Here is a 15554-nt window from a genome sequence, read left to right as displayed (position 1 = left end):
TTTTATGTCTTGGAAACAATTCCAACTTTGGCCTACTCAGCCTTGAATAAAGATCATGGGTACATGACAATTCTAGAAGATCACCTGACCTTTACAAAATTCTTTGACTCGGCTGTACCAGGTTTAGACCCTTTAGAGGGTTGGTTAGAACTGCTATGGTTTGTATTACTTAATAAGATACCCAATTGGTTGACTAATTTCATCCAATACCAAAAACAGATCAATCCTGTATCTCATGTGGCCTTTTGTTAAGGAGAGCATTCCTGACTATATGGGGTTTAAACTGCCTCTACAGCTCATTTAACCACATGACTGCTGGCCATTTCCCCCCCCTGTGCTGGAAAATGCCATTTTGCTGTTTCCATGACGAGCTGAGCTCGTCATCAGCATCGAAAGGGTTAAATGGAAATATGTCGTAAATAACTTAACACAAGCCCTATTAACATTAACGTAACACTATCTTTTATGCATGTGATGCCTCACAGCCACTTTCCAAGGTTTAACTCGGATATTCACACTTATACAGTTATAGCCAAATTAAAATCAGTACAATGACCCTTCACTGGCCAATGAACTACCTCGTATACAGACTGGAATAGTAATTGCACTCTCTTATATTTTAAGAAAAACAATAACGTTCTGCTACTATAGGAACTTCCTAAAGACCCAAAAAATCAAGACTCTGCTGCTAATCTATTACTGTTCAGCCTGGTCTTCAGTCTTTTAGCCATTAACATTTAGATAAATGACCAACATCCAAATTCCATTAGAAATGTAAATCACCCTTACAGAACATGATCCCAAATTATCAACGGTTCCATTACACTGAGACAGAAAACAGATTTTCAATCCTAGTTTTATCCTGATGGTGTCATTCTGCTTGATCTCCATTGCTTAATCAAGTGTCAGTGACAGGACAACCACCTGCAGTATCTGACAACATATAAAGTCTAGCTCCACTGCCCTAACTATTGTTGTCTACACTCCATCAAACTGTGTTTCAATCTTAGATACAATACTCAAAGACGCAAGCAGTAGGCAGACATATAATAAAATATATATCAATCAGATTAAAACGGACAGTGATCAGAGTATCATGCATCAAGAGAAATAGCAGGTGAGATATTGTTCAGTAGTTGCATTTAATTTAAACTCAAGTCGAATCCTGTATCGCTGATGTCAAGAGCAACCTAAACGTCCAATGCCTTTACACTTTAGTTATGTTTCTTATTTTAAGAAATCAGCAGATGATTACACGACTAGGTGTCACTACGACCTGAACTTAATAAATGAATAGAATTATAAGTCATCAATCAAACCATTAACAGGAGAAGATAGTTAGTACAGCATAGAAGGCTGAATTCACAGACAGAGCTTGCTTAAAAGTCACACGTGAATTAACTAGTCAAAAAGCGTACTCAGCACCAGGTACATCTGTTTGGTTTGTGGGTCTTCAAAGGCTTAGACGATCAGCACATGAATTGTTCTGATCAACGGTGACAAAAGTGCTGTGACATTAAACTTAAAATAAAATAGTAGCCATTGCAGCAAGGCATCGTGCGAGTTAACACTAAACGTGCTGTTTAATTGTACTGGAAAATGGAGTAAGTTCTGGTGCAGAGAAAGAAATCCCAGTGCTTTTGTTGAAGTTGGTTTACTGCTTCCAAGGCGTGTGGCCATTTATAGCGAAAAATATTAAATTAGCCAGATAGGGCAAACCTATTGAGCATAATAGACACTGTTCCCACTTACAAAGCAGAATGTTCCTTGTAGCCTAACCAGACTGCTTCACCCTTTTGCAAGCGCTAGTTCTGAAGAGCGCTGTACTGAATTAAAAAAGTAAGAGGCCCAACAACTAATCAGTCCGCATTATGTAAATCTGTGCTCCAAGATTATCCAAATGACTGAATGAAACTTATTAAACCAGCACAACTAAGGTAAATACAGCACATACGCATGAGCATTCAACTAGATGAAGTAAAATAGACAGTGGCTAGCCAGGCTGTCAAGCGCTATGCTGCGATTCCATAGACAGGAGAGAGATCTCTTGTAGGCACACTAAGGTACGGCATGAGCAGGACACAAACTTCAAACACTTAACAGGCACAATATAGGCCTTAGGAGCTTAAGTCACACAAGCCGACACACACCTTAGAGATATACCTATGCACTTCAAAGGAACCGATCTCCAGGTTTACCAAAGGCAGTTGCTATTCAAGCATGCACCCACAGGGATAGTAAAATAAGTGCAAGCTACAATTAAAGAACACACGCAGTGATTTTCATAGAGCAGCAGTGTGAGCTTCTCTCACAAACAAACACAGAAAAGCTACAGTATGAGCATATATTTGATTTATTCTGGGCCATGGCTTTACATCATATAGCGTTGATATTATTTGTGCCGGTAGGGGGTGCGGTAGTACAGGATTTTGATGTTTAACGAGGTTGCAAGATCCTAGAAAAAAGGAGAAAAATCAGATGTTAGTTTCTGAATGGTTTCTAGAATTCATTCTGGAAGATTTTTGTTAAGGGTCCACAATTGGAAGTGGTATAGTGTAACAGGGTCTTAACTGTGGTACACAATGCAGTATATTTCGAGTTTCGTCCGCATAGCAGGTTGAAGGCCGTGGTTGGATGGAAAATGGGGCAAATGGTCTTCCCTTTGCTTTTGTCTTGGACACATCCACAGCAGTCATGCGTTTGCACAGGTGGACTGGACGACTGGTGCTTAAGTGTCTATAGCGCAATTTGGATTTCTTCTGAAAAATGGCAGTCCAATGAAAAGTGAAAACAGACTATTAGGAATGCCTTTGCGTCTGGAAACTAAAGAAACTGATTTAAAATGCGATTTTGCAAGGCATGCGACTTTGTAAAAAATATAACCGAGTAGCAGACTCCTGCATGCATTGTGGATCGAAATTGTGTCTACCAAACATTAATTGAAACGTGTTTCAGTTAATGTTTTTGATATTGTTATTTTGCTTTCAACATAATTGGTCTCTCGTGTTGTTTTAAAGCTTTTTATTCAGGTTATGAAGCAGTTACATTTGACCAGTATATTGACACACAAACCAGTCTGCTCTTATTAAAACATGCAGACCCAGACTTTAGTACATCAGTGTTCATTTACTGTCAGTAGCTTAGATTTCCTTGGCCATGGAATCATGCAAGTGTTTTTGTTTTATTTCTATAATCTTTTCTACGCAGCTGGAGCATTTAAGAATTGGAATCAATACGGTTTAGGATCATAATCTGTTGATGAGAATTCTTAAATTAAAGTCATTAAGTTTATTGTCTTTTCTCTTTTTCACTCCTAAGTAATTTCTGCAAAGCTTAAGGACACAAGAAAAAACTGGTTTGGACCGAGCCCTTATGTGGAAGTGTCTGTGGATGGGCAATCCAAAAAGACGGAAAGATGTAATAATACACATAGTCCGAAATGGAAGCAGCATCTCACAGTGTAAGTTTTAAAATGTGTCGGTTCATTTCATTATTATCTGGTGTATGTAAAGTATGTTTTTGTTTCCAGGCTGTGTGGTGAAAACTGGCAATGTGTTTTAGATGGTTTCTCTGTGTGAACTGGTAGACAAATTACCTTTTAATATAATGTATTAATGGTTCAAAATGAAACCTGCATTTATAATCCTAAATCCTACCCCCGACTAAAATAAATGGAATGGGATTTGTTATTTTTTGGTGTGTAGACTTACTTTTTCGACCCAACTCCTTATATAAAAGTACTGAAAAAAACGCGACTAAATTGCACTATGCCTCAGTCTTAAACGGCCTCTCCTGTCATGCCACATGGAATTGTTCGTGAATTGTAATCATCAGTGAAGCTATTTATTAATAAGGAAGGAATTTCAGTGCAGATTTTTTTTTCTTTTTTAAACATCAACTAGTTGCAAACTTTTTGCAAGCTTAAACATTTCAGCTACAAAGTATTCTATTACTCTTTTGTAGTAACTCTCTTTTAAATATACATATTCTGAAAAATGGGTCGAATCTAAAATGGCATATTTTCATTACTTCTCCAAAGTCAGATCGATATATTAAAAAAAAATCTTAGCAAAAGATAACGTTTTTTTCTTTGGTGTAACCGGATAGTAAATCATTATTGGTAGATGAGCTATATCAGGTAGTTGAAACACAAGGAGATAATGGAGGGAGCGCTGAAACTTTTCAGACACACACCCCCTCCCAGTTACAGATGTGGGTGAATCCATCATCGTTCTTTAGCTCACTTTGCCACCCCAGTTCAGACCCAGTCATATGCAAATCAGTCTTGACGCTGTTCCTTATGGGAACAGTCCAGCCTGAACTGCCAAGCCAGGTCTTCTTCCCTGAGCCGGAAACAAACATCCTGGGAACAGTTTCGGGGTAACACCCCTCATCAGACAGGCTAGCTCAATGTGTGAAAGAGAGCAGTTAATGGATTTCTATGCAGAATTTACTTTACCTCCCTTTTTTTTTTAATAAAACCAACCAACCACTTTGTCTGGTTTCAAAGTATTCTATATTTACAGCCTTCTCTCAGATAGTTTTATAATAATACTAATAATAGTGCTATTATTTACTTTAAATTGATTCTTGCGCTTGTGCCCTTCGTCTTTCGTCCTTCGCTGCAGGGTTTTAAGATGGAAGCCTAGTAGACTGTGAAGCTGTGTGGTTTTTAAAGACCTCTTGGGGACATTCTAAGAGCTTCCCTGGGAATGCATTCAGCCCATTGCTTACCATTGGCTTTGTGATTTTTTTTTTACTCACATTTGCTTGCTGGCTTTATTTATTATAAGCTATCCAGCAGTCTCTGTCCCTCTTGAGGAGCATATGCTGGTCACCATCGCTCTTTGTATTCTTCCACAAGTGCTTGTTTTCTATAAACAGATTGTTACATTTTGTTCTCATCTTTTCACATTTGCTGTGCATTCAAAGACAGGGGTCAAACATAGGCTCTGTCTTCCGAGGGAGCTTGGTGTTTACTTTTCTTTCTCTGACATCAAAGTGAGAGGATTACACTGTTTTGAAAAGTGGTATTTAGTGTAGGTATGAGGCGCCCATGGGAAGAGTCACACAGTATATCTAAGTCTCTCAAGTAATTCTGATGGTGCTGCAGGGTGTGGAGAACTACTAAACTCCTCAAAAAAGCCTCAGCTATTATAGAAATAGATTTCACTCCCCAGCACACATCTTTTGTTGTTCATGCGGTTTCCCAATTTAGGAAAGTACCATAATATCAATTCTGAATCACAAAATATTACAGTCAGATAAAATTATAAACACTGCTTTTTCTTCCTTTTCGGTGTCTTTATTCATATAACTTTTCAACACTGCTCCCAACAGCCAACACATGTTTTGTCACGCCAGGGATGTAGTCCAGCGACTTTCTCAAGGCTAGTAGATCCATGTATTACGTCTTTAGTTTGTGGTGATACTTCCAGGCCACAAAGGGTTTCTATTTCGAGTGGCGTCCCACTTTGAAAGTCTATTTTCGTTCCTAGTGTACCTGTGATTTTCAAACGTCACTAAGCTCAGTGAACTTGATCTCTATCTTATCAGACGCTGCTCCATGTCGTCCGAGTACGGCATCAAAGTGGGACGCTGCTCGAAATAGAAACCCTTTGTGGTCTGGAAGTATCACCACAAACCAAAGACTTAATACGTGGATCTACTAGCCTTGAGAAAGTTGCGGGACTACATCCCTGACGCAACGAAACACGTGTTGGCTGTTGGGAGCAGTGTTGAAAAGTTATATGAATAAAGACACCGAAAAGGAAGAAAAAGCAGTGTTTATAATTTTATCTGACTGTAATATTTTGTGATTCAGAATTGATAATATGGTACTTTGCTAAATCGGGAAACCGCATGAACAACAATAGATGTGTGCTGGGGAGTGAAATCTATTTCAAAGTGAGAGGATAAATGTGACAATCCTGCTTTGTACTCATTTGAGAGGAAAGGCTGTAGGATGTTATTTTTTCTAGCACAGAATACTATTTGAATGTCTATAAATGTACTGTGCAAATATTTCAGAATATATCAGAATTTTGAAAGCTCGATTGAAGCACACGTTTTTGAAATTCTGAAGTGTGGTGGAAACAAACGATTTAATACGATCAAAGCAAATCCATACACTTGGTGATGTCATTTTCACACGTTGTTTGTGCTCGGTATACGTTTATCAGTACAACTGTATGTCTATACAAAGGTAAAGGTAATTTCAATTGAAAATATGTTGTCTGTAATGGCAGTGGGCCACCACACCAGGCATATTCCACTCTACGCAACACTCTACTCCAGTCCAATCTACTCCCCTCCTCACCACGCCACCCCACTCTGCTCCCCACCACTCTACTCTATGCCACTGTACTCCGCTCCATTACACCAACGCCGCTTCGCTCTACTCCACTCTAATACGCCACTCTGATAATCCACCCCTGCAATACTTTACTCCACTCTGTGCCACTTTACTCCACTCTGCACAACTTTACTCCACTTTTTACTCCACTCTGCGCCACTTTACTCCATTCTGCGCCACTTTACTTCACTCCACTCTACTCTTTTCCACTCTACAACGTTTAATTCCACTATATGCTATGCCACTGTAGGGCCCTTCATTCTACGTCATCTCTCTTCACTCTACCCAATGCCACTCTACTATACTTGATGCCACTCTACTCCACTCGCTGCCCCTCCACTCGCTGCCCCTCCACTCGCTGCCCGTCCACTCGCTGCCCCTCCACTCGCTGCCCCTCCACTCGCTGCCCCTCCACTCGCTGCCACTCCACTCCACGCGGTGCCACTCTACTCCACGCGGTGCCACTCTACTCCACGCGGTGCCACTCTACTCCACGCGGTGCCACTCTACTCCACTCGGTGCCACTCTACTCTCCTCTACTTAATGCCATTCTACTCCACACCACCACTTTACTCTATGCCACTACTCGATACCACTCTACTCGCTGCCCCTCCATTCCACCCTGTTTAATGCCATTCTAATTCATGCTACTGCGCCACTCGATGCCCCTCTGCGCCACTCGATGCCCCTCTGCGCCACTCGATGCCCCTTTGCGCCACTCGATGCCCCTTTGCGCCACTCGATGCCCCTCACCGCCACTCGATGCCCCTCACCGCCACTCGATGCCCCTCACCGCCACTCGATGCCCCTCACCGCCACTCGATGCCCCTCACCGCCACTCGATGCCCCTCTGCGCCACTCGATGCCCCTCTGCGCCACTCGATGCCCCTCACCGCCACTCGATGCCCCTCTGCGCCACTCGATGCCCCTCTGCGCCACTCGATGCCCCTCTGCGCCACTCGATGCCCCTCTGCGCCACTCGATGCCCCTCTGCGCCACTCGATGCCCCTCTGCGCCACTCGATGCCCCTCTGCGCCACTCGATGCCCCTCTGCGCCACTCGATGCCCCTCTGCGCCACTCGATGCCCCTCTGCGCCACTCGATGCCCCTCTGCGCCACTCGATGCCCCTCTGCGCCACTCGATGCCCCTCTGCGCCACTCGATGCCCCTCTGCGCCACTCGATGCCCCTCTGCGCCACTCGATGCCCCTCTGCGCCACTCGATGCCCCTCTGCGCCACTCGATGCCCCTCTGCGCCACTCGATGCCCCTCTGCGCCACTCGATGCCCCTCTGCGCCACTCTATGCCCCTCTGCGCCACTCTATGCCCCTCTGCGCCACTCTATGCCCCTCTGCGCCACTCTATGCCCCTCCGCTAAACTCGATGCCCCTCCACTCTATGTCACTCTGCGCCACTCCACTCGATGTCACTCTGCACCACTCTCGTCTACACAACTAACTTTAAGCCCTGCTGAACAGCAGTAACACTGGTGTACAACATGGTGCAAAGTCAACCGCTGTTGCATAGGCGAGACCTATTGGCTTTGCCAATGCTTCACTCCACTAATCTGAAGCTCTTCACTTCAGCAAAGCTCCTCAAGAGGTACCCTCCATGATGGCTCTCCTACATGGGAAAATGTAACCTCCCATGAAGTCTGCAGTCCACACACAATTCAGCCTGCTTGTAGAAGGTGTGAACCAGAGGGAGAAGGAAGGGCTGGTATAAAAATTGCAATACAGATGTGTTTAGCTGTATGCTAGAAAGGATTAGACAATTTTAAATGATTTGTTTAAAAGTAATTTATTGGATGAGAAGATATTTCCAAACGTGGATTTAACCACAAGCTTCCATTATCAGTAGCAAGAAAGATTCCTCACTTATGCCACACTCTAGATGGATCCTACCTAATGGCTTTGCAGATCGAGAAACAGCAGCCCTTGAATTTTCAGAAGGTGTAGTCTGGTACCTATACCCGACTTTAATTTTCTAAAGTGAAAGCAAGGGGATACTCTGATATAACTGTTAACATATTTATTTGCAGCTGATAAGAAAGTACTGTCAGCAGGCCTCGGTTTTGTACAATAGTTTCTAGATAAATATCAATGAATATGATGTTCTCGTTTCAGAATCGTGTCACCATCCAGTAAATTAGTATTCCGGGTGTGGAGTTATCAGACTTTGAAATCTGATGTTTTACTGGGGAGTTCCACTTTAAATATACATGACACTTTAAAGGCAAACAATATGAAACGTGAGTATACAATAACTTTTTATTTTTTCCGCTGTTATTCTTAAAATCTGTATTTTCTTGCACGCCGCTTCAGATTAATTGTAAATGAATGAATTTGGACATTGACTTATCACCGATAACAATTGTGAGTGCACATCACCGGGCACTTTTGGAGAAGGCTGCCAATGGTACTGCCAGATGATGGAAGTGATTAATCATTATTAAAGGCAGTGTCTTTAAGGAGAGAGCTACATTTTTGTCCTTGACGAGATTCACTGGATTTCATAGTTGACTGTAAAATTGTACAATAATGTGTTTTCTGTGATCTGTATTACTACTTATTCTAAGCAGACTGGTATATTTATGCTCCTGATATTTAATTGGGTGCTGACTGTGGATGCTTGCTGATGGGCGCCTGAATCACATATAATCGCTTGCGGCATGTATATGGAAAAGAGCGGAGTTAATGGTCTAGATGGCTGTTGTATCTCATTTCACCCTACTTATTTTGGATATTTATCCCTAGATGATTATAAGGATTTTATCAGGGAAAGGAGTGAATCTAGTTTATTTTATCTGGAGAAGGGTTAGCAGCTGTGTGCAGCTGCTGGAACAGTGACCTGATGGTCCGTAATGGTGAATGCTGCAAAGAGTTTTAGCAGCAGTGCAAGTGACATGGCAGAATAGTCAGTGAACACTAGGGGCCCATCAGGATAGTTTTGCATAAATTCTGACCAGACATCACATACAAGCGCAACACTTGCATAACTCCTCGTATGATTAGAGGTCGAAGTCTAGTTAGCGTTGAAGCTCAAGACCTAGTCCCTGTGGTGACTAATCACAGGGATGCACCCAGTATGTGTAGTGGAGCAAATAAGTGAGAAATTGAGATAAAAAACAGCAAACATCAAGATGAATCTCGCTCTACATCCGTGTTTTGAAGTTTCTGATAGTAGAATTCGCCACAAGGGCCTTTCACACTCAAAGGGCAAGTTATGTTAGATTTAAAAAAAGATTATTTTTATGTTTTACTTGAACAAGCGGAAGGGATGACATTTTCTCTCTCCTGTTGTTAGAAATGGGGGTCTATAGTTGGCAGAGGTAGGTACCTGTGTCCAAGTAGAGACTTTTCTTCCTAATAACCCCTGCTCACCCCCTTGGTAGTTTGGCACGAGCAGTCAAGCTTATCTCAGTGGCAGTGTGTAAAGAATTTGCACATAACCAACACTGAAAACACTACAAAAGGACACCACACCAGTTTAGAAAAAAATCCAATATATTTATATATCCAAAACAAGACCAAAACGATAAATATCCAACATACAGTTACTTTAAAATATGGACTTTGCAAGAATACTTGCAGTTCCTTGAAGTCGGTAACTCCGTCCGGTACTACAGCGGTACTGAAAACAACAGAATCCAACAGTTACGTCTGGCAGCGTTGGTCGGGGGTGTCGGCAGACTCGTAAAGAGTACCTTTTATGTTGCAGCCGACACGTTGGTGCGGGCTGCTCGTGTCAGCAGTCGCGGTAGCGATGCAAAATGTAGCCATGAGGCGTGTGGTGCCCTCAAGTCGCGGTGCAGGCAGCGTCTCGGTGACGGTCGTCCCCAAGGCTGTGGTACGAAGTGAAGGTGGTGCTTGTTGCGGTGCTGAAGATCACGGTGCAGGCGAGAGAGCTGGTTGCTGGGAGATGGTGTCAGTCGGTCCAGACTTCGGTGTGGGAAGGAGTGGTGCGGCGTGAGACTTGCGAGTGGTGCCTCCAAGCCACGATGCTGTAACGAAGGTCACGGTCATTGTGCGACGATGGTCAGACGAGGGTGGCGAAGTGAGGGTGTGCAGTGCCCACAGGTCATGGTGCAAACTGCGGCTCCGTGGTGGTGGTGTCGTCATTCGTCGTTGAGACCAGGGTTGCAGTGCGAGATGCGGACGGTACCCTTTGCGGTGCCTTCAGAACACAGAGCCAGTGACGGAGTTGGTTGCTTTCCCTCCTCTGTGCAACTGAAACCACGGTTCCAGAGGTGGTTCCCAGAGGTCGGTGAAGTCTTTGCGGTCCCTGAGACTTCAGAACAGGTGGTAAGCTCTACTTCAAGCCCTTGAAGATACTCTGCACAAGTTAAAGAAAGTTCAGTCCAGTCCTTTTGCTACCAAAGGCAGAAGCAGCAACTGCAGGCCAACCAAACAAAGCAACAACACAGCAAAGGGGCAGTACTCTTCCTAGAAGTTGTTCCAGCTCTTCTTCTTGGCACGTTCCTTGATTCCAGTGAGTTCTAAAGTTCTGGGGTTTGAGCCCCAATATTTATACTCCGTTTCTCTTTGTTCTCTCATGCAGAAAGACTCTGGGCTCAGTCCAAGACAGTTCTGACCTCTCTGGCCCACCTACCAAGCAGGAGGTGGAGACCGCATTGTGTAAGGCAGACCAGGACAATTCAGGTGCAAGGAAATCTCCGCCCACTACTCTAAATGCATCCCAAGTCTATTCAGCCCAGCCCTGACTCATCCAGGAAAGGCAGGACACAGCTCAACCCTCCCCACTCACCTCCCCCAGTGGCTGTCTACAGTGAATGCACATCCCCAGCCCCTGTCACTCCAAAGCCAGACAGTCAATCAACAAAACCAGCAGAGTCACATAGGATGGCTAAGGAAGAAAATACCTACTTTCGAAAAGGGGTATTTTCAAACTCCGAACATAAAAAGTATCTTTACTAAAAGATGCATTTTTACTTTGAGTCCAGGCATACCAAACTCAATTTCCCTATTTTGTCCCATTGGGAATATATGCTTATAAGATGTTATAAGTAAACTCCCATTCTATTCAATGAGACAGATAGCCTTGCTGTGGTGAAAACGAAATACACTGTAATTCACTACCAAGACATGTCCTACCTTTACACAGCACCCTGCCCACAGGGGTACCTTGGGCCTACCTCAGGGGTGACTTACATGTAAGAAAAGAGAAGATTAGGGACTGGCAAGTGGGAGCACTAGCCAGGTCGATATGACAGTTACAAACTGCACACAAACACTGCAGTGGCAGGTTTGAGAACCCTTTTCAGGGCTGCCTGTGTGGGTGGCACAATCAGTCCTGCAGGCCCACTAGCAGTATTTGATTTACCGGCCCTGGCATTCTCAGTGCACTTTACTAGGAACGTACTAGTTAACCAAAAATGCCAATCATGGAAATTCCAGTCCATAACACAATTTACAACAGGAGCACTTGATCTTTAACACTGAACAGCAGTGAGATAGTGCGCAGAGACATAAAACAAGTGAAAACCGGGATGTCAGAATGCAGAAAGCCAGGGGAAACACGCCAAAAGATGCCAGGTCTACACCTGCCCATCCCACACTCTCTGGCACTGGGTGATAAAGAACAGCATTTAATCAACAAATGCCCGGAGAGCACAACAATCGTAAAGAGACACAGATGTAGGGATTTAGATGACATTCAAAAATTGAAGTTGGAACAGGCCATTCTGATGGAATCATTAGCTTATGAATATCCTCCAGGTGCCAGTCTGGATCCAGTCTCCAGGCATCATACTGGGTTCTCTTGTAGCAAGTAAATCTATTTGCAGAAAAACCCACTCAATGAAAAATATTCCCCGACAATAGTATTCCAGCAGTTCCATTTCACCTCTGTTGCTAATCTACCGGCCATCTATGTCATATATACCTATATAGCTCTGTCCGTTGTGCGTGTGCCAGTTCTGTTTTTCTGTGCCACATTGACTCCTTTCTGTAGCTCTTTTCAATATTTCACCTATGAAGTTCCTCAGCTTTTGGACAGCAACGTAGTCAAATGCTTTCTCGTAAAAGTTCAAGGTTTATATCTTGTTGCAAATGCCCTGAGAAGCACATGACATAAACATGTAATGTTTTGAATCTAAATGCGCCCACTCTATCTGCCACTCCTGTTCTTAAATGCACCCCAAGGCCATCGCAAATGTAAGGCTCAGCTATTTTTGGCTCAGGCTGCAGAGATATGCTAAAGCAGTCCCCTTCTTTTAAAGTAAGTCTTCCTTCAGGGAATGATCCAACGGTCCTATTTTGTGGCCTTTTTGTAGTCTCACCATTGTTTTCTGATGGCATTCTCTTCCTCGTCATCTGAGCCGATTCTGACATTAAAAAAAGAGCCATGTTGGACCTTTTCAGGACAGCTCTGTTATTATCTGGGCCACCCCAAAAGGTGGGTCCCATCCTGCAGGGTTTGGTGACGTGGGCAGTTCTGAGGTCTCCTGAATGTGTACCTCTACAGAATTTGGGCTCTAGCCCCTAATGAATTCCATGGCCTTTTAGGTGTTTTGGGGCCACGTATGCAGAGGATACGTGCGCCGTCCTGGAGTTTCTGTGCCTCTTTCAGAGCCCCTGAAGTTGTCTGACAAAAGAGAAAATAAAGGCCCTTGACGCAGCCCCTTCCCAGAGCCCAGAGATTAGCGTGCATTGATAAGCCTTTCAGGTCCCATATTAGTGCTTCTGTCTTGTCTGATAAAGATTCTGGCTGTACAGATGATGATGACTCATAGGCTGATAACCTCCTCCCCTCTTACAACACTGTTGCTGGTCTTTACCTGGTTTTACAAAATGCAAGCGCTTTGGACACTCCGTCAGAAGGTGGTTTCACTTAACCCTCAGGCCATCCTTTTTTAGGTCGAGGACCGTCTCACTGCATAGCAGGGGGCGGAGCCCGAGATTTAATGTTTCTTAGAGGGGGCTTGGAACCCGCCCCTCTTCTCCATTGGCTGGCCTAGTAAATGCTGGCCAGCCATTGGAGGAGAGGGGCGTCACTCCCTTTAAGCCCCGTCTTTTTCGGATTTGGGGGCGTGTTTTTTTTAGGTTCTTTCTATCTGTGACGTCATCTGTCACTCAAACCTAAAAACACGCCCCCGATTCCGAAAATTTCGGGGCTTTGCGGCAGCTGTTTCTGCCTCACCGCGTCCGGCCTTGCACCACGGGATGGCAAAGCCAGTTGGAAAGTGGTCGGCCGCGCGAACGGAAATTCCCCCCCCCCCCCCCCCCCCCCCGGACCCTGAGGAACCGTGCTGCCCGGGCGCTGTTTTCCCGCGTGGTGAGTGATTCCCTCGCCCCCCCCCTCCTTCTCCTCTCTCCTGGGTCCTTACATGTTTTCTCGTTGTCTGGGCTGCCTTTCTGTGCGGGGGATGTGTTGCGGGCATGGGGCGGGGAGACCGGGACCTGTGGGGGGCGCTTACACGGTGCAGGGATGTGGGGGGTGGGCCTGGACGTGCGGGCGTTGTGGGGAGCGGGGGGTCCGTCCGTTATGCGCTGGTCTGTCTTTTGCAGCGCAGGCTTAGGAGAGGAGCTGGTTGTTCCTTCGAGGGTGTGGAACAGTGGGTCCGGTCGGACCCACACGCGATTAGTGCTAGAGCCCCGGGGGGGGAGGGGGTTTGCCCCCGCAGGCGGTTGTCGTGCTGGCTCGGGGGGGCCTTGGTTACGCTCGAGGGCCGCCCCGCGGCCAGATAGAGGAAGAATAGAGGAAGAAATGCAGTGAAAAAGTGGGGGACTGCTTTTGATGTGCCCCCTCTGTGCCTGGGGACCTGCTTGCCTGCTGATTTCGTGCAGGGGCCGTCTGCTTCAGGTTGCTGCCCGGACGATGTTTTCCAGCGTGGTGAGTGATTCCCTCGGTCCCCCCATTCTCCTTTCTTCTGGGTCCTTTCATGTTTTCTTGTTGTCGGGGCTGCCTTTCTGTGCGGGGGATGGGTTGCGGGCATGGGGCGGGGACACGGGGGACCTGTGGGGGCGCTTACACGGAGCAGGGATATGGGGGGTGGGCCTGGACGTGCGGGCGTTGTGGGGAGCGGGGGTTCCATCCGTTATGCGCTGGTCTGTCTTTTGCAGCGCAGGCTTAGGAGAGGAGCTGGTTGTACCTTCGAAGGTGTGGAACAGGGGGTCCGGTCGGACCCTCGCGCGATTAGTGCTAGAGCTCCGGGGGGAGGGGGTTGGGCCCCGCAGGCGGGTGTCTTGCTGGCTGGGGGGGCCTTGGTCACGCTCGAGGGCCGCCCTGCGGCCAGATAGAGGAAGAATAGAGGAAGAAATGCAGTGAAAAAGTGGGGGACTGTTTTTGATGTGACCCCTCTGTGCTTGGGGACCTGCTTGCCTGCTGATTTTGCGCATGGGCCGTCGGCTTCAGGTACCGCCCTGTGGTGTGCCCTGTCTCACCCACGCTGCACCTGGATTGGACTACAATACTCCCCTGGTTCGCTCTCTGGGGACTTCAAGTGATTGGACTGTGACTCTCCCGCTGGCTCCTCGCTGCGGCAGGCTTATGGTATGTGTGTATGTAGAAACGGATGAATGTGTGTGTGTAAGTGCGTGCGTGCGTGCTCTCTTACCATGGTGTGTGTGTATGCAGAAACGGATGGATCTGTGTGTGTGTGTGTGTGTGTGTGTGTGTGTGTGTGTGTGTGTGTGTGTGTGTGTGTGTGTGTGTGTGTGTGTGTGTGTGTGTGTGTGTGTGTGTGTGTGTGTGTGTGTGTGTGTGTGTGTGTGTGTGTGTGTGTGTGTGGTTGTGTGTGTGTGGTTGTGTGTGTGTGGTTGTGTGTGTGTGGTTGTGTGTGTGTGGTTGTGTGTGTGTGGTTGTGTGTGTGTGTGTGTGTGTGTGCCGCTGTATGTGTGTGCCGCTGTATGTGTGTGCGCATTGGTGCATGTGTGAATGCATGCTTTCTTACCATGACGTGAGTCTGCATAAGCGCATGGACGGCTGTGTGTGTCCATGGGTGTCTGTGTGAATGCATGTTTTCTAACCATGGTGTGTGTGTGAGTCTGCATACCTGCATGGACGGCTGTGTGTGTGTGCATGGGTGTATGTGTGAATGCATGCTTTCTTATCATGGTGTGAAGTATGCATAAATGCTTGTTTACTGTCATGCTATGTTTTTCTGTGGTTTTGCAGTACAAGGTACTGGTAGATGCAGTGACTGTCCTTACTGATACATTGATTTTCAATACTGTAAA

General features: G+C 45.8%; 1 protein-coding gene across 4 annotated transcripts in view; it reads left to right on the top strand.

Annotated features, from left to right (window-relative positions):
* The window catches only part of ITCH (itchy E3 ubiquitin protein ligase), a 1274207-nt gene that overhangs the window by 351924 nt on the left and 906729 nt on the right, over positions 1 to 15554 (top strand). For all 4 annotated transcript variants that reach the window (XM_086932290.1, XM_086932292.1, XM_086932291.1 and 1 more), the window contains 2 exons: positions 3319 to 3460; positions 8481 to 8605. In XM_086932290.1, coding sequence (XP_086788416.1) covers positions 3319 to 3460; positions 8481 to 8605 — 267 coding nt within the window. The remainder of the gene's footprint in view (positions 1 to 3318; positions 3461 to 8480; positions 8606 to 15554) is intronic.

This window comes from Lissotriton vulgaris, chromosome 7, assembly GCF_964263255.1.
Source record: "Lissotriton vulgaris chromosome 7, aLisVul1.2, whole genome shotgun sequence".
Classification (NCBI taxonomy): domain Eukaryota; kingdom Metazoa; phylum Chordata; class Amphibia; order Caudata; family Salamandridae; genus Lissotriton; species Lissotriton vulgaris.
Note: the sequence above shows the minus strand (reverse complement) of the source record. Positions and strands in the feature narration are given on the sequence as shown.